Raw genomic sequence first — 18853 nt, forward strand, 5'->3', positions numbered from 1 at the left:
AAGAGTTGCAGGTTAATACCTGCTGTCCTCCTGTATATTTTGTTGGTCAGCATTTTGGGACTGAGGAGGAAAAGCAATCAGGGAGGCCTCAGATAAGGGAGGTAAAAATCCAGCCAGACAAGGTTGATAATTGCTAGTTTTCAGCAGGCGTCCATTTGAAGTTGAAGGTTGCAAGGTGGAAGTACAGAGAGGCTGGGTTTGCCTCTTTAGAGGGCTGAAAGGCCACAGCTGCAGTTATCTGCAGCACAGCTGAACTCCAGGCATCCTTTGGATTAAGGTTTTCCAGGGCTGGACAGACAGCATCTTCGATCGTGCAGCGCAGCGTGTGAAGGAGCACCTTGGGGCCAGTGTGCGGGATAATGAGTGAAGCTTGTCACTGGGGCATGTTTGTTGCTCCTAGGGGTAGGCTCAGCCTTTTTCTGAGGTAAAATCCCAACAGTGCTGGAAACCAGGAATCTTCAGAATACAAGAGCAAAAAGAATGCAGCAATGGGGCTGCTACACAATAGGGGAACAATAGAAGTCATTTTGTAGAGACAAATATTTTGGAAAGGTAATAAAAGTCTTTATGAGAGCTGGGCTGGTTCAGCCTGGAGAAGGCTCAAGGAAGACCTCAGAGCAGCTCCAGTGCCTAAAGGAGCTGCAAGAAACCTAGTGAGGGGCTTTGGACAAGGGCCTGTAGGGACAGGCCAAGGGGAATGGCTTGAACCTGCCCGAGGGGAGACTGAGCTGAGCTCTTAGGCAGAAGCTCTTCCCTGTGAGGGTGCTGAGGCGCTGGCACAGGGTGCCCAGAGAAGCTGTGGCTGCCCCATCCCTGGCAGTGCTCAAGGCCAGGTTGGACACAGGGGCTTGGAGCAAGCTGCTCCAGTGGAAGGGGTACCTGCCTGTGGTAGGGGTTAGAGCTGGATGAGCTTTAAGGTCCCTTCAACCCAAACCCATGAGATTATACGATACAAAAAGCAACAGTGAAGTACAACCATCTTAATCCTCCCAGTCTGAAGTCCTCAGAAATGTCTCATTGTGGCATTCTTGCCTCAGATTTTCGGAATATAAGGTATGTTAAGAACTGTCACCTGAAGATGACAGGAGCTTTGCTCAGGAGCCTTTGCAGCACTGAGTGGTCCCTTTTTGGGGTTCTTCCAAAGTTAAGTGTCTTCCCAAGGGGGAATGCAACTGTCTTGTCCACCTCTTGCCCTGTTTTACGGACATCTCTGCAGCCATTGTTTTGCTTCTTCAGGTATCTGGCTTTGAGAGAACAGCAGAAGGGGCAGTTCTGGCTCTGATGAAACTCCGGAATATAAATTAGCATTCAAGACTCTGTTTTGAAGATGAGACACACACAAAAAGGCCGTTGATATATCAACAGTTAATAGAACTCTTTCAAGATCAAACCTCATTATTTTCCTGGCTTGGTTGGTCTGAAGTGCAAATACATGTCACAGTTATCGATTTTCTTTTATTATTATTATTATTCCAGCTAGCAATTACAGGAAATCAGTACATAAAAATACAGGTTGAGAGCCAGAACAGGCATTTCTCACTGAATTAGTTTTGAACAGGTTTAAAGAGCTATTTTACGTCATCTGGAGACGCTGATCATCAGCCCAAATAGCAGATCTTGTGTCTGGGTTTCTGTCTTCTCCCCTACCCGAAGCCACAGGAGGAGACGGCTTCATCGTGAGCATCACTGTTTCATTCCATGGGCTGTCAATTCAAAAGCATTCATAAGCTGTTGCCAGAAGGCAGCAAGACTTAAATAAATAGTCTGGCTCATCTTCAGGGCAGGATTTTGTTCTCCTGCACTCGGGCTCCTCAAGGAAGACAGACAAGGTTGGCTGGGTTCAGGAAGCCAGTCCTAAAACTAAAAGCAGTTTAGATTGCCTGGCTTCCTGTGTGTTGTGTTCCTGAAAGCCTCTGGGTAAATGTCTGCATCCAGGTGAAAAGACTAAAGAGAAAGGAGGTTTGGAGCCTGTTATGCCCTTGGCTCAGAAGTGGGCCTCCTTCCCTGCCCCCAGCACTAGGAAGGGTAAGGAAGATTAGGAGGGAAGAATGATTATAATCATCTTTTCATTAACCTGATCTGGTTCAAAGACACGATTGATCATCTCTTGCTAAAATCCTGACCTTAATGTGCAGGAGTGGAGAAGGACGTGTTTGGAATGAGCATCCAGTGCTGCACACCCCCAGCTGGGGAGGTCAGAGCAGGAATTGCAGTCAGGCAATTCAAGATAAATGGAAGGAATTGTAAATGCTGCCTGTTACTGAGAGGTGACATCTGTGGGTGCTGCAAGGGGCATGCATCAGGTCAGAGGCCACGCTGGAGGTTTTACAGAGCCCTTTGGCTGCTGGGGTTTGAGGGAAAGGGCAGGTGAGGAAGTGCAGCCGCTCTCAAGTCCCAGCACCACGGTTCTCTGCAGTCGTTGATAGCAAGCAGACGCAGTTGTTGTTTTAAGAAGTAGATGAAAACCTGCTTAGTGAAGGGACAGGAGAAGGGGAATGGCTTGAACCTGCCAGAGGGGAGACTGAGCTGAGCTCTTAGGCAAAAGCTCTTCCCTGTGTGGGTGCTGAGGTGCTGGCACAGGGTGCCCAGAGAAGCAGTCTGCTGGTGAGATCAGGGGCTGGAGCTGCAGAGGGGTTGGAGTGGTAGATGTAAACTTGAGCACATTTCATTCTGAACAGGTGAGGAGCTGTGAAGGCCCAGACTTAGCATTCTGCTTACATCCTCTCTTTCAGCGGCCTGCTCACGGATTCCAAGTTAATATGAAGTTAGAGGCTGTGGACAGAAGAAATCCCATCTTGATAAGAGTGGCAACAATAGTTGACAAAGACGACCATCGCATTAAGGTATGACCTTGCTTTGAAATGCAGAGCCCTTGTCCGGAGGAATATAGTGATTGGCAGCATAGAAGAAATACCTGTTTGGTCTCAGAAGCAGCAAGCAAATGCCTTGTAGATGATGCAGGCCAGAGGCCTGCCCAACTGGGAATGATTTCTGTTGTTTTGCCCTGTTGAAATGGAATCGCCTGGTATTGTTATTTACTGTTTTAGTATAACTATTTTGAAACAGCATTTGACAGCATGATTTGGCATCTCGTAGCAGTGTCTGTGTGAGTGAAGGCAGCATTCATGTTCTGCTGATGGGAAGCTACCTGACAGTTTTTTCCTAGCATACTTCAAGGAAAACCCAAACCGAGTTGCACCCTGGTACATGTGGGAAGCAGCTTCATCCTCCAGTGTGAATTTGTAACATAATGGATTTGAACAATTCTTTGCAAGTAAATATATTGCCAGAAATGCTCACTGTGCTTTGGCGTCTGAGGAATTCAAGTATGAGCCAGCTAAAGTGGAGGCTGCACTGATGCAGGCTCCTCAGCCACAGGTCTCCTTCCTAAATGATGAGTATGTGCTCGGGAGTGGAGCTTGCTCCCCATTAGCCATTTGATTCTCGGTCTCATCACTGTGATTGCAAGCAGAAGTCAAGTTTTGCCAGTATATGGTAGCATGATACTCAGTTCATACATCTTGGAACAGTCTTCCAGTGTCTAAAGGGGGATTGCAAGAAACCTGGAGAGGGGCTTGGGACAAGGGCCTGTAGGGACAGGCCAAGGGGAATGGCTTTTACCTGCCAGAGAGGAGACTGAGCTGAGCTCTTAGGCACAAGGTCTTCTCTGTGAGGGTGCTGAGGCGCTGGCACAGGGTGCCCAGAGAAGCTGTGGTTGCCCCATCCCTGGCAGTGTTCAAGGCCAGGTTGGACACAGGGGCTTGGAGCAAGCTGCTCCAGTGGAACCCATGTCAGGGGTTGGAGCTGGATGAGCTTTATGGTCCCTTCCAACACAAACCAGACTGGGATTCTGTTACTTCTTCACCCAGCCGAAAATTCTAGCTTGTTCACTGTACAAGCCACCAAACTTGTTGGATTTTATGGTGTTTTGGGATTCTTGGAAACCAAGACAATTAAATAAAGCAATTGTGTTCACACAGATTTGATCTCTGAGTGTGGAATGTGCTGGAGCACCCCGTGGTCTCTGCTTTCTTGCATTCCCTGTGATGTGAGTGTGTCCCCAGACTCTGGTTGTTCTGTAAAACACACATGCAGGATCAGGAAGAGAACTGGTTACACTGAGCACAAAGAGCCATTGTGCTGGACTGAAAGATTGAATGAATCAGCCCCAAGCTGAGCAAGGTGAAACAAAGGGGGAAGTTAAAAGCTGAGTCATGTCCTTAACTGTGTCTCTCACTGATGCTGTGCTTCTTTTAGATACATTTTGATGGCTGGGACCGTCATTACGATTTCTGGGTCGATGCAGACAGCCCTGATGTCCATCCAGTAGGCTGGTGTGCAAAAACTGGACATGCTTTGCAAGTGCCTCTAGGTAAAGTAGATGATATTATATTGTTACGTTGACTCTTTTCCTCAGTGCAGTCTGCTCTGATGACTCTTTTCCTCAGATGCAGGAGCAGAAACATCTCTGACTGCTTTCTTCTCTTCCCCAGGAGCTGTTGATCAAGTGGGAGCAGTGGGACAAACGTGTCCTACTCCAGGCTGCCATGGGATCGGCCATGTGAGGGGACCCCGCTATGGAACACATTATACGTATGTACTGGAGTTCTTGGAAGGGTTCTGCCTGCTGTCCATGCTAACAGTGCAGCAACAAGCACCTGCACTGCACTGAAATCACCTCAGGGTGTTTAGTCTGGAGAGAGTCGTAACTGTAATTGCAGCTCCCTCTTGTGTCTAAAGGTGCTGTTTCACTCTCGATTCTGTTTACACCAGTGTGATCATTACAACTGTAATGCAATCCAACATAGATTCACTCCAATTCCGACATTCCAGCATTCCTGAAAGATTTTTTGTATAAACCAGTATACCCAAGAACAGCATGCAAGGAGATAAAAGGGGAGAGTGTGGGTTGATTATTAAAGTACAGGAGTGAGGAGAGCTAGCTCATGTTTTGTACTCTGCCTTTTGATTTCTTATGTGCTCTTGGCAAAGGAAGCTTGTTCTTGATTAGACTATATCAGAGAGCAAGAAAACCATCTCAGATGGGAGGTCTGAAGATCTAGCAGTATATAATGTGGCAAAGGGCTTTGAGTTTTTCAGAGTGGAAGTTGCAGGAGTCTCTTGTTTCATGAATTACTGTTCAGACAAGCAGGTTACAGAGGAAGAGCTGCTCTTTGCTCTTGTTCTCTGAGGTGACTCTTTAATAACATGACTTTGGTTTCTAATTCTGCCATGCAGTGCCCTGCTTTCCTGCACCTAAGCCTGGGTAATAACATCTCCCTGAGTGTACCTGGTCTCATTTTCCTGTTGATGGAGATGTCTGCCTGAGGCTGGGAAGACTTAATGACTTAAAAACATGCATCACCATCTCTCTCTCTTGTCTCTCTCTTCTTTAACACAGGTTGGTTGGCTGCCCATATTCTGAGGTGAACCTCAACAGAGAAAACTTGTTGCAGGACCGCCTGAGTGGGGAGAGACCTTCCCCCAGCAGCAGCATGCCGAAAGCCAAGAGGCCAGAGACTCCTGCCCCATTCCTCTCGGGAGCAGGAGAGTCTTCTCAGGAGGACTCTCCCCAGTCCCGGTGAGCTGAACCCTTCTCTTGGGCAGGTGCTGGGGAGCAAAACCATTTCACAAGGCTGAAAACCACAGGAATTGGCAGAGAAGCAGCAGAGCATTGAGTTCATCTGTCTGTAATATTGACCCATGCCCCAGACACTCTTAACCCAGAGCAGTGCACTTTCATACCCTCATATGCCTTAATAGGTTTCTTGATTCCTTAATCCTGCTGCTCTGGGCACATTCCAACAAAGGAAATTGCATTCTGTCCCCATAAATTTTTCCTTGCTGTTTCAATTTAAAAGATATTCTTTTTTCCTTTGCTTCCTTGTCCTAAAACTGTCAAGCAAGGTTATGTTGCACTATTAGACTGTGACTGCAATCCACCCCAGAGCCTACTGCATTGCACTGCTGTATATGTATACTTGGCAAACAAGTTGAGCTCCTTCAGTACTTTATTTTCTTACATGAAAAGCTTGGAATTGAGTAGCATTGAAGCAAACTGTGTGTTAAGTTCTTGGCCTGCAGGAGGCAGTTGAAGTGTGTTGTAGATACGAAGGTTTTTGTTATTGTCGCCTTTAGTCTGGACAAATCCAGTCTCACTAGGGCAAAGTCCAGCACTTCTTTTGGGCTGTGTTGTATAGGAGGGTTTATATACATTTGAAAGGTCGTTTATTTGCTTAGATTTACAACATTTTCAAGATCTATTTGGCCAGAAAAAGGGATCCTTGTGTCCCCACCCTGGCACACCATGGCCAGTTTGCCTTCTCCCATCCCAGGGATGTTCAGGAGTCTCCATTTCCTAATTTGAACACCAGAACTCATTTAATTTCAGTGGCACTGTTACCCTAAAGCTCTCTTGGGAGCTTTGGGATTCTCCCAGAATAAATGGCATTCTAAAATTATATCCCTATTCTCCTAAGTATTTTATTTCCTGATAGTGGGAGGCCTGAATTCAATATGCAAATAACACCCTACTGCTTGTTCTTAGCTCAGTTTCTGCATGAAACTCAAGTCATGGAGACCCTTAAATGTTACCCAGAGATACCAAGATTCACCAGAACACATGTTTCAGTGGGTTTCTTGTACCTGCTGGGATCGGAGCCTGTCCTCAGAGGCTGATTTGCTTCACATAATCTCTCCCAATCCACGCTGAAGAGTAGAAAAAGCACTTTGTACTGCACTGGTAATGACGATGGGGAGAGGAAAGCTGCTACCACTAGGTGGTAGCTGCTGCTCTCTCTTGCAAGGAGCAACCAGCTTTGCTCTCCTGCTTGGAAAGGGAACAGGGGATGTCAGCTGAGCTCGTGTCATTTATGTGTCTTGCCAGATCTGCCCAAGACAGTGAAAAGTCGTGTCAAAGCAGTATTCACAGCCTGTCGGAACAGTCTGAAAGCAATCAAGAGAGAGACTGGGGAGAAGAGGATTCCTTTGCAGACATCAAAGCCAAACAGAAGAAGTAAATAAGATTTTTGGTGTATTTTTGTTCATTAGCAGTTGTGTTTCCTGATGCTGCTGCTAGATCTGAAATACAGATGTAAATCATCGAACAGCCCCCATTTGATCAGAGGTTTGCAGAATAGGGGTATAGAATGACATGGTTAATCTCCTCCCTTCCTCCCATTATTTTGGGCCCTCTCTTTCCTGTAGTTAACTCACATCTGAGTTCTAGCCATGGATTTAATAGCACAGTCCTTAGCTTGGAGACAGGGGTCAGGGATGGAGCAATGCTATTGCTTGTTTTAAGAGGGAAAGGGATTTGGTTCCTGTAAGTCTCATTAAAGTCTGTGCAGAGAAGAAATTAGGTCAATTTGTGTATCTTCTGAAATGTTCTGTAATTGATGCTTTCAGGCTTGGATGCTCACATGCCTATATAAAGTTCCAGCTGGTGAAACAGGAAAGCAATGGGAAAGGTTGGTTCAGTTTTCCTTCTTTTAATGTGTGTGTGCTGTATGTGCAATATAGCAGTCACAAGGAGCACTGAAGACAGCTCGCTTTTATCCCACAGTCAAGAGCAAGCACATGGTAGAGGTGATGGTAATGGTAATAGCCCCTTTAAAATGAGGAGGAAGGGTAAAATGACCTAGAAGTGAAAGGACTTTGTAAGTGAAGCCTCATATTCATTAACTGAGAGCACGCACCAGCTCTTGTACCACCACATACTCCTCTGAAGAGGCAAGGGGGGTTTTGTTCCCTAAACAGTGACCATTCTGCTGTCAGAGCAGCAGAGACTGCAAGGGATTGCTGCTGAAAACCTGGCAGATAGTTTAAGTTCCATCAACTTCTTTCTTTAGACTCCCCTGGGTATTCAGAAACATAATCTGAGTCATTTTGGTTGTTACTTTTTTAAGGTTCTCCTGAGGATGGAAAAGAAAATGAGCAATTAAATGGAAAGTGCCTGAGTTTTTTTCCCCTGGTACATGACAGGTTAAGTTTTAAGAGAAGCTTTCTGATATCACTTTAGCAAACCATATGCTTAACTCTCAGATTTACTATAAAAAGCCATTTCAGAGAACTGAGCTGACCAGGCTTTTAGGAGGATTTAACATGGTAATAAGTCTTCAATCCAAAATAGCTAAGCAGGCACAAAGTGGGACAGGTGCCTGGCTGCTTGGTTTTCCTTTTTAAATACTCATTTTTTACCTCGTGCTGCCTCGTGCGCTCTGAGCTGGAGAAGTTGGCCAGCTCCGAGCTGTGGTTGCAGCTGGCAGGGAAAGCTCTGCCCTCCCTTCACATTCACCTGAAAGACAAGGATGGAAATCAGTGGAGGGAAATGCTGCAATAATCCACTGACCTGTAATTTTGTGATTACCAAGAGCTTCCATCCCATAACGTTTAACTGTTAGAACACTGCCTCTTTCTCAGAGGGAAAGGAACTTGGTTAGGTCGTGCTTTGGACAGGGACTTACCCCTGAGGATTTGGGCTTAGTGAAGCGGCCAGTCTGTGGCAGTGCCCACACTACAGAGATGTGGCAGGACGTAAAGCCTTGGGCATGAATAGGACTTTCTGCAGCAGGGAGGCAGGGGAGGGTTGGGTGACATCCCTCCTGGAGCACTGTCCTCTGCCCTGTCATCACCAGGAGCACCAGTTCCTGAACTAAGTAGTTTTTACTCAGGCTTTATGCTTTTTAAATCCTATCTCTTTGGTCTCATCGTTAGAAATAGAGACCTGTGTTTGATGCTGTCCCACATCCTTTAGGGAGGTGGTAAGGCCAAGTGCAAGGTCCTGCATCCAGCTCTGGGGCAGCAGCACCAGAGAGACAGGGAGCTGTTGGAGTGAGTCCAGAGGAGGCCACGGAGATGCTGCGAGGGCTGGAGCAGCTCTGCTCTGGAGCCAGGCTGAGAGAGCTGGGCTGGGGCAGCCTGGAGAAGAGAAGGCTCCTGAATGGGAGACCTTAGAGCAGCTCCAGTGCCTAAAGGGGCTACAAGAGAAACAAGAGGTCCTTTCCAAACCAAACCAGTCTCTAGGAAATCAGCTTTTTCTTTCTGACACTGTTTTTCCTCTGTGACTTGCACACCCCACAGATCCTTCCACACCAGCCTGCTCCCAACCCTTTGTGCTCACACTGAGCAGACCCAGCTGAGGCCAGCTTTGGTTACAAGGGGATGGGGCCAGGCACCCTGTGCACTGCTGGGCAGGGCAGGCGGTGAGGGGACAGCACAGGGTAACTGCTGTAAACCAGAGGAATGTTTCCCATCTTGCTTCCCTGCTCCGCTTCACTTCCTGTTGTGTAACCAGGCAAGTCCCCCTAGGACCATGACTCTGCACTACTCAGTGATCTCATTAGGGAGGGGTGATTTCTTCCTCTTTCTTGCCTTGGTTTTTAAAGCTGACACATGACACAAGGAGGGAGTGGATGGATGGAGGTAACCTGCAACACCCCTGGCCTGAGAGCCTGCCTGGGGAGGTAGTGAGCCCAGGCCATCAGCTGGCACATGTAGTGCTCTTCCCAGGCTGGCTACAGCTGTAAGCTGGAACGATGCCATTAGTTTCCAGCAGAAGATGCTGTTACCAGAACTCCTCCACCTTGTCAATAAAATGCTGCAAACATCTTCTCCGTTAGCAGCATGACATCATTTTCCAGGGATGAAGCTAATGATAAAGCCTCCAGCCTGGCAATCTCAGTGTGCTTTTGCTTTCTCCTTCTCAGGAGGGTGGGAAGAACGCCCTGGAAGCCCAGTGTGCCATGCAGCAGCCCTGCCTGGCCGTGACCCTCCCTCCTGCTCTGTTGTAATTGCTCCTACTTGAAGCCTTACTCTGACTTGTCCTGTTTCCTTTTCCAGACCCTGACCTGGATCTCCAGCAGGCCCTCCACCAGTCCATCTTCATGCCTTCCCTGGCCTCTAACCCGACCCACCGCCTCCATCTCTGCTGGGAGAAGCACTGCAAGCTCCTGCCAGAGGTCTCAGGCCTCACAGCCAAACACGTGGCCAAATGGACTGTGGAAGAGGTGAGTTACCTGGTCCCTGTTCTGCTCTCTTGGGGTGCAGGAATGGCAGAGCCCTTCTCTTCTGGAGTGCAAACTGGAAGATCTCTTTATTTTCTTTCCTTTCCTAGGGAATGCTCTTCTGTTTGCTTTGCTGACTCAGCTAGAAGTTATACCCAAGTCCCTTTATAATGGAGGGGAAGGATCCCTCTTAACACACTGGTGTCCATGGCTTATTTCCCTGAATCGGATTCCCTCCCTTTCTTTATTACCCCTTGATCTTTTAGTCCTCAGGCCTGCAACATGACTCCGACAGCAGGCTCCTGTTTCTCTCTGATCTCCCTCCCCCTCTCCTCTGACTTTGCTGCTGATTCACTTTTACATTGCAGCTCATTCCAAACTGTGCATGCCCACTCCTCCTGATTCCCCTGGAACAAAACTGCCCACAGCCTGCCCTCATTCCTGCCAGAGGGAGCTGTGCAGCTGCGGACGTGTCTCTGCAGCCTTAGCTCTTGAGATGTCTCCTCTAATTAGGTGGCATATGAAAAAGCCACTAGATTTTGTGTGCTGAGTAGTCAAGTTTTGCCTTGATGCTTTGGGCATAAATAATACTTGTATCTCTGCATGGGGAATGGTGACAATTTGGATCCAGGTGCTTAATCACAGCCCATTTAATTCGAGAGGGATGTGCTGTGATGTTGTGCTTGCAAGTATGGAGGTAATGTGAAAAGCAAGAAAAAGGTGCTGTTTGTCATGCTGCAGGAAGGATCTTCAGAGCCTTTAGAAAGTGCATTTTCCCTAAGTGCCTCTTCCATCACAGGAATCCAATCTTGACTTTGCTCTTCATGCTGGAGTCCGGTGGGACTGCAGTATCCCAGGAGATGGGCGCCACAGCAGTTGTGAGGGGGATAGAGCAATTAGCATTGCTGCTTTAAAACATGGGCCTTTTCTGCTGGTGGTTTTGTTGTTTGGTGGTTTGGATATAAAAATGAGTTTGAATTAAATTCATAGCGAGGAGAAAAACCTCCTTGAAAGCTTTGCTGTTCTCATCCTTCTTTTGAGAAAGCTTCCAATGATTTTTCCAAAAGGCCTTTTAGAAAATCAATGAAGGCAGAAAGCAGTTAATCCTCTGACATGGAAATCAGGATCTCTTTCTCTTGGATAAAACATGGAGGCTGGTTCATGGAGGAAACAAGTCAAGACACAAGCCAAATACAATTTGCCCTTTGCCATTGACCTTTAAAACAAGTGCTGGATAAATTTAACTAGGGTATTAGTTTGATAAGGGATGAATGGATGTAGGGAGCACAGGGCAGGAACACAGGGCACTTGGGATCCAGTGATTCAGAACCCAGAATACACTGAGCTGCAGCCTGAACCAAGGGCTGTCAGTAGGAGTGTGAATGGGCACATGAACCCCCTCAGCTGCAGCACCACAATGAGCTGGCTACAGTCATTACAGGTTTTGTCTTGGATTTCAGGCAAGTGGGATGTGGTTTTGCAAATCATGTTCATCACAGATTCCCATAGGAATCCCTTTGGCCACTGTACGAGCACTTGCAGGATCAGCATGTGCAGTGGAATGTTGCCTCAGGTCTGGCAGATGAAAGCATCAGGACTTTCTGTGCTGTAGTGAGTCCAAAGTAGATGAGGTCTGTCGACATTTGGGCTCTTAAATCCCCCTACAGGGCAAACACTTGCCTTTGGGTTGTGCTTTGAACTCTGCCGCACAAAGGAGCCCATTCTGCTGATCTGAAACAGGAGCAATGGGGGTGTAAAATCCTCCTTTGGTTGCAGACAGAAGAGGTGCTTTTATTTTATAAAACCCACATTAAGGAAAAAAATGTTGCTTTAATTCTCTGTTGGTTGAGAACAGCTGAAATGGCAGAGCAGCAGCAGCATTTAGGGGCCCTCAAGCTAAAACTCTCTTGCTAACACTGAACAGACAACAAGAGTAGTTACTTTAATGCAGCTTGGTTATTTATTGAAAGCTTCCTGTCATGTTCTCAGAGCACAGCTCATGAAGGATATCCAATCACAGAAGAACATTAAGATGTGCTACAGTTGTATTGTTCATTACTTAATCCTGCATCAGATGCTCATACCTTGGGGGCACTGTCCTTGTGCTAATTGCTTGTGGGTTACTAAATCCCAGTTAAACCCAGCTCCATTCTGTGTAGTCTCATGAGGTGTTGTCAGTTCTGCTACAACTTGGTACTGAAGAGGTGTCTGAGGCTTTCTTCCAGCTGTACCAACAAGGTGTACAAGTACTGTGCTGTTTTCAGTACACCACATGTATCTGGGACTGCATCAGCGCCTTCCATATGGTTGCATGGAGTTTCTGAGGTGTTCTCAGAATTCCATAAAGCTCTTTTTCACCCTCTCTCCCTTTACCAGTGGCAGTCATAGTGTAAAATGCTTCCACCAGATAGCTCTGAGCATTGAGGTTGTTCCCAGCAGGAGGGGCAAGCAGGAATTTGCCTCCTCAGAGGAAAAGCCCTGAGCTTCCTGAATCCCATCCCACTGTGCTCCTGACCTGGCCAGCACCTCTCAAATACAAGCACAGCGTGGTTTGGATTGGAAGGGATCTTAAAGCTCATCCAGCTCCAACCTCTGCCACAGGCAGGGACGCCTTCCACTGGAGCAGCTTGCTCCAAGCCCCTGTGTCCAACCTGGCCTTGAGCACTGCCAGGGATGGGGCAGCCACAGCTTCTCTGGGCACCCTGTGCCAGCGCCTCAGCACCCTCACAGGGAAGAGCTTCTGCCTAAGAGCTCAGCTCAGTCTCCCCTCGGGCAGGTTCAAGCCATTCCCCTTGCCCTGTCCCTGCAGGCCCTTGTCCCAAGCCCCTCTCCAGGTTTCTTGTAGAGCAGTACAATGATATTATATAATAATAAGGAATGGGGAGGGGGGTTCAAAAAAGCAAATAGTATTTTGTTACTTGTTTATAATAGGAGATTTCTGTAATAATCCTCTATAACAGGAGATTGCACTTCTGCAGAAGAAAATGTGGAGCCACTGCCTGATGGGGTTTAGGGGTTCCCTTTAAAATGGAGCAGGAGATGAGGTGAAGCAGGAGAGGGATGCTCTGCTTTCAGATTACATCATGGAAACCACGGGAGTCGGAGCTGTTACCAAAACTGAGCTTCTGCTGGGGCAGAGCAGAGCCCGAGGCCATGCTGACAGCTCCAATCCGAGTGGTTGGAACTGGGGGAAGGGAATGAATATGGGATCAGCTGGGGATGCAGTGACACGAGTCAAGAGCCTGGCAATTCTGAGTTAAAGGGAAGGTTGGATTTGAGAGTGACCCCTCCGAACTGTTTGTGTTCATGGAAGAAATGTCACATCTGCACTAACTCACACGAATATGCCTCATGAAACAGAGCTGTTCCTGCAAGGGAGCATCCAATTAGCATGAGATGTTTGATCTGATTATGCCTCGATATACAAATCTTCTGTGAACCAGTGAAGCTGCAGCTGGAGAAGACAATACACATTAACCCACCCTCTGCTGTGCTCACGGCTGCTCCTCACACTGTTTCTTATATAATGTAATCCAGGCGCTGCTTGCGTGTCTCCGGGGAGCTTATTCCAAATGTTCACAGATTTCCTGCTTAGAAAGGATCTTCCCTGATGTGAAATGTCAAATGAAACTTTTACCTGTTTAATCCTATTGGTTCTGTGGATCCTGTGCACCCACCATGGATTAAATAAACTCCAACCTCCTTTGTGCATTGGGAAACCAGCAGCGCTCACTCACTTGGTTTATCTTGTCTCTTAAGGGCATGTCATCATGGGGAGCTGTCTAAATTCATTTTTCTCTTCAATTTTACTCCCCAGCAGTACCACAAAGAAAAGTTGTGGATGGGTTTAAAATAGTATAACCGTAGAGAGCTTTTAGTTGATGTTTTATGAGGACCCTTTTGAGCAATGGAGAGAAGTGGTCAAAAGTTATTATTAATAACCAGAATACACTTTGCAGAGGTGTTGCAGCAACAACCCAGTAATGTTTTTCATCTATACCCTTTATTAATGGTACAGTTTTAAGTGTTAAAGTTTTAAACATATTTGTATCTAGAACTCTCATGCAGAAACAGGAGCTTTTTGCTTGATGCTGTCCCATTTGAATTGTGTTTCTCTTTTCTCCCATGTAATTCCAGGTTGTAAGCTTTATCCAGCGCCTGCCTGGTTGCAAAGAACAAGCATCTGTGTTCAGGGAAGAGGTAAGTCAAATCCTGCACTGTGCCACTGCGTGTCCCATGGCAGTGAGGTGGTTTGTACCCCATCACAGACTCAGGCACTGACATACTCAGACTCGTGATTAAAGAGCTTTTGGCATTTAGGAGGCAACTTCAGCATGGAGCTGAATTCCAGCTTGGCTAATTGCATTCTGCTGCTTTACATTTCCCCTGCAGTTCCAATCACTGAGCTTATGCTGAACATCCTGTCCTGGACTATTGTGTGGTGGGTTTGGCATCGTTATAAAGATGTCCTGTTGGAATGGTGCAGTGGAGATCTCATCTGCTCCCTCTAACAAGCACATACGCCTGCTTCTCTTGGCAAGGCTGGCAGTTGTAGGGTTTCCCAGGAATCTCTGGCTTCCCCAATGGGCTGAGGAGAGAGCAGGAGGGGAACCTTTCCTTGATGAAGCAGTGGCTGGGGTATCAGGGCATCTCTTGCGTGTGCTGTGTCCTGCCATGGCTTCCATGTGCTGGGCTGGATTCTGTTGCCTGGTTATGGAGACCCACCACGGCTTCAGAGAAGCCTCAGCAGGCACAGGACATGGCTGTCCTGGTTTTCAGCTCATTTCTTCAAATGGATCATAGACACTTGGGCTCTGAATGCTGCAGCTTCCACTCACATTGCAGGTGTGACTTGGAGGATCTTTATGAGCCCCTGATTAATTGGCACAGATGTTCCTTCTCTTCTGTCATCACTCTTGATTGCAAGAGCTTGAGGGCAAGGGCTTTCCCCTCTCTGTTCTGTGTGGTGCTGAGCACACCCTCTGCACTGAGAATGAGCATTGCACATTGTAGTGGCTGGAAAGGGCAGGTTTTTAACAGATGACTGCTCCCCAGAGCTGCCTTCCTCTGCGGGTGAGTCAGGCCGTGGTGCATCTTATGGGGTTTATGTATCTGTATTTTGTTTTGCCTTGTTTTAAAAAACATGCCCACACACAAAATAGAAAACAAAAGAAACAGAGACTGGCAAAAAGCACCATTCACAATGTAACAATATTCTTTAATGCTCTGGAATAAACAATATTCTGGAATACTCTTTACTTGACTGCAGTGGGAATAATGAATTTTATTCAAATGAGCCAATCTCTCAGTGTAGCTGAGTGTAAAAGGTGCCTCCTGATTCCTAGTGAAGCTGTATTCAGAAGTGAGATGGAGCTGACAAATCTGCTCATGAATCCAGCCACTCACAACCTGTTTCATTTCTTCTGGCCATAATTTAAACAGGTACTGCACACCGTGACCGCTTTCTGGTTCAGAGAGCAGCACAGCCACATCTATTTTAATACCTTCCTCTCTCTGCAGCCTCAAAGGTATGACTCCCAGTGCCAGCTGAGAGGAGCTTGGGTTGATTTCAAGTTTATGCTCAACCAAAAGGGTCAGTTTGAAATGAAAACCCCATGAGCAGCTTGGTTTTGGCTGTAGCATAGGTGTGAGTGAGGCATCTGCTGAACTCCACCTCCAGTGTCCATTAGCTGTAATCAGGCCTCGGAGTGCTCCTGCTTAGGATAAATAAATCCCTTGCAGCCTTCTCTTGGCAGGGGGGGAAGAGGGATAAGTTGCTGCTTACATTAGAAACAAAGAGAACAAATTGTGCACAGAATTTTCAACCCCATCCAAATAAGTTGGAACAAAGAGAGGAATCATAAAGCACAGGCACTGATCCTGTGCTTGTTTCTAGGACCAGTTCAGGAAAGGTCTGTTTAAAAGAAGCATATTTGAGGCAACAGAGTGGAACTGAAGCATAGTAATAATATTGGGCTCAAAAGTGTTTTGAAATGTAGGATTGTTTTCCAGCAGTTTTCTGCTGCTTTTGACTCTATTATTCAATTTAAGCAGCACTCCCTTTGTTTCAAGCTATTTTAACATGTTATTGCATTCGTGGAGACTCCAGGCAGCTTGCAAATATGATTTGAGGATGGTGTATGACCATCTGTGAACTGGGAACGCTGCTGTTGTTCCAGTGCATGTACTGGGAGGTGAAGTAGCTTGCTAACCATCTTGTGTGCTTAGAGAAGGGGAAACCAAAGCTCCTGGCTCCCAGCTCTTCGGTTTCATTATACATTGGTCCAAGTTTATTCAATGTATCCTCTTCCACCAGTCATTGATGTCCAAAAAAGTCTGAGTTAGGAAGACTCTGGAAATAGAAGAATTGTTATTGTGGATGAGCTGAGTGTCTGGTGTGATCTGCTGCACTGGTGAACATCAAGCGAGAGGATGAGACACTGTCAGTCTGTGTAAATGGGCTTTAATGGAATAACTCAGGGAGACACATCTTGTTTGTCTGTGTCCATTAATCTTTGGCTTCTTCCCTGCAGCATTTGGGGTTTATATTAATTATATCTGGGTTGTCTCTGTGGACGTTGCAGTACAGCCAAGTAAATTTTAACCTCAGATGTTATGATTTCACTCACTGCTATGTAGAGTATCCTGTATTTTCACAAGGTAGTATGTTTTTCTCTTGCTTACTTTGAGTCTACTCAAAATGCTTCCTTGCTGATGGATCAGGAGGGTGTGTATGTAAGTCCAGACAGTGACATATCTTTACTATGCCTTGTTTTATACAGCACACAATCTCTTTTTACCTCGTGGTAAGCAAGCCCATTTTGTGTCACAAGTTCACAATAGCTTCATGTTTCTCCTTTAAACAAAGCCTTGTCTGTGGGCATGGTACATCCTGCTTGTGAGAGATCTTCACATCTCAGGAATGTTGCTTATCTTTAAGGTTTTTAGCAGAGCTGACCAAAAAGGAAAGGGTGTTTGGCTTTAAATTTTACCCTGAAGAGCTTAAGAGGGGTTGAAGAGTCTCTGCAAGGACAGTATGTAATGAATGTGCTAGGTAATGGTGATGTTACATTCCTAATCATTGTAAATCAGTGTAATATATTAATTCTTGGATAGCTGCCTCCTGAAGATGTGCGGTCTGGATTTCCTGATCTCATTTCTGGCTGCAGATTGTGACTAGGCTGTAGGATTTTCGACAGTTGTTGGCTTTTCAGAGCAATTATAGTGAATAGAAACTCTACGGAACAAGCATCTCCCTGATGGCCTCTCCAGAAGCCTTGCCTGCAGTTGGGCTTCTCTGTTTCTAGAAGGAGGGTTGGTAGATGAGGTCTGAGACCCTTGGAAAAGGCAGCAAGGGGGTGAGTGTCGGAAGTACAAGGTTTCAGTGTTCAGACCAGTGTTTATGCTTTCATTCCATAGTTCAGAGCACGTTGTTTAATTGAACAACCAGAAATGAGCATCCTGCCTCTCTCTTGATGCTAATCTTCATCTTCTCTTGTGTTTCCAATCTCTAGCAGATAGACGGTGAGGCCTTCCTGCTCCTGAACCAGAGCGACATAGTTAAAATACTCAGTATCAAGCTGGGTCCTGCCCTGAAGATCTACAATGCCATTCTCATGTTCAAGTCTGCAGAAGACATCTGAGAAGAGCCCTTTGGCAGAGCCCACGAGGAACTGACAGGGAACAGACCTTCAGCTGAGAGCATTGCAACGTGCAGATCGGAACTCGGACCTATTTTAAGTAGAACTTATTAGAGGTATTTTTCAAGACATCAAACTCCTGCCATAGTCTGGAATACAGGGCAGCTTCACTTCCAAGAAGAGGATATTATTATATTTTGTAATTGAGTTTGGGTTTGCTATATCAATCTCTTTTTGAGATCTAGAAGAAACCTCCGGTTCTAAGGGGAATCCAGGGGAACACTGGTGGAGCTGCAATAGCAAGAAGAAAGCTGTGAGTAAAATGACTGCTGTGTTCAACGAGAGTGCCTGAAAGACTGAGTTATCACCAGCATGTTTAATATATGTGTAAAAACTCTAGGAAAAGAGAATAAGAAAGTAGGAAAGAGAAAAGAGTGTCAGAAAATAGGGAAAAGACGCACTTCAGAGCAACTCAGCTGTATCCTTCAGTGCTGTGACTCAAGAGATGCCCTTTTCAGGACCATTTTTATCTTGTAGTTCCTCCTACTGATCCTGACTGTACCCTTGCTGCTTCCACCACAGAAAGGTAGCATGGGCTGAGGGTTTCATCAGTGATGGCTTGCATCGTTTCTGGTAACAAGCAAAATGTTCTTCCTCGTGTCACCAGAGAGTGGGAAGCAAGCCCTGTGGAGATAGGCTTTGGGTAGGCAGAGATGTCTCATAAAGGTATCTCCCACAGGGGACAAAGATGAATATTTTAGCTATAATTTTTCCATCAGTGCTTTTGTGCAGCTGCTGCCTGGACCAGGAGGATCTTACAGCAAAATGGCACGATCAGGGGCACTGGGGAATTTGATGGGTTCATTCTTGGCCTCCCCAGTGTCAGACAAATGGTAGGAATGAGTTGGAAACCCAGCAGTGGCCACTCTGTGTGGACAGATACACAGTTGTTCCTAGAAACAATTTGCTTTTTATTTGAGCAGTCGACTTTGCTTCAGCCTTTTCAGCTTCAGGTGGACTTGGGTCTGTCCTACCAAAGAATCACTGTGCTGTAGCAGCAGGGTATGGCTCTGCTAAGGCAGGCAGAGCACACAGGGAGGTTTAACTGAAGGGGAGCTGTGATTCAAACAGACAGCAAAACGAGGTTCTGGAGGTCAGTTAGAGCCATCCTAGCTTGGGAAGTCTTTTCCCCCCTTTCATTCAGAGCTG

At 46.5% G+C, this 18853-nt stretch overlaps 1 protein-coding gene across 5 annotated transcripts in view; it reads left to right on the plus strand.

Moving 5' to 3' along the window:
* Positions 1-18391, plus strand: part of LOC133216162 (lethal(3)malignant brain tumor-like protein 3) — a 43587-nt gene extending 25196 nt beyond the window's left edge. For 4 of the 5 annotated variants that reach the window (XM_061360629.1, XM_061360634.1, XM_061360632.1 and 1 more), the window contains 9 exons: positions 2733-2843; positions 4258-4372; positions 4494-4593; positions 5402-5581; positions 6887-7015; positions 7408-7469; positions 9841-10007; positions 14142-14204; positions 17519-18391. In XM_061360629.1, coding sequence (XP_061216613.1) covers positions 2733-2843; positions 4258-4372; positions 4494-4593; positions 5402-5581; positions 6887-7015; positions 7408-7469; positions 9841-10007; positions 14142-14204; positions 17519-17647 — 1056 coding nt within the window. In that variant the 3' untranslated portion in view covers positions 17648-18391. The remainder of the gene's footprint in view (positions 1-2732; positions 2844-4257; positions 4373-4493; positions 4594-5401; positions 5582-6886; positions 7016-7407; positions 7470-9840; positions 10008-14141; positions 14205-17518) is intronic. The other variant, XM_061360633.1, reaches the window with a different exon arrangement.
* The last annotated feature ends 462 nt before the right edge of the window (positions 18392-18853 follow it).

This window comes from Neopsephotus bourkii, unplaced genomic scaffold (assembly GCF_033783945.1).
Source record: "Neopsephotus bourkii isolate Nb327-2 ecotype Australia unplaced genomic scaffold, CSIRO-AGI_Nbou_v1 NB_1036, whole genome shotgun sequence".
NCBI lineage: Eukaryota > Metazoa > Chordata > Aves > Psittaciformes > Psittacidae > Neopsephotus > Neopsephotus bourkii.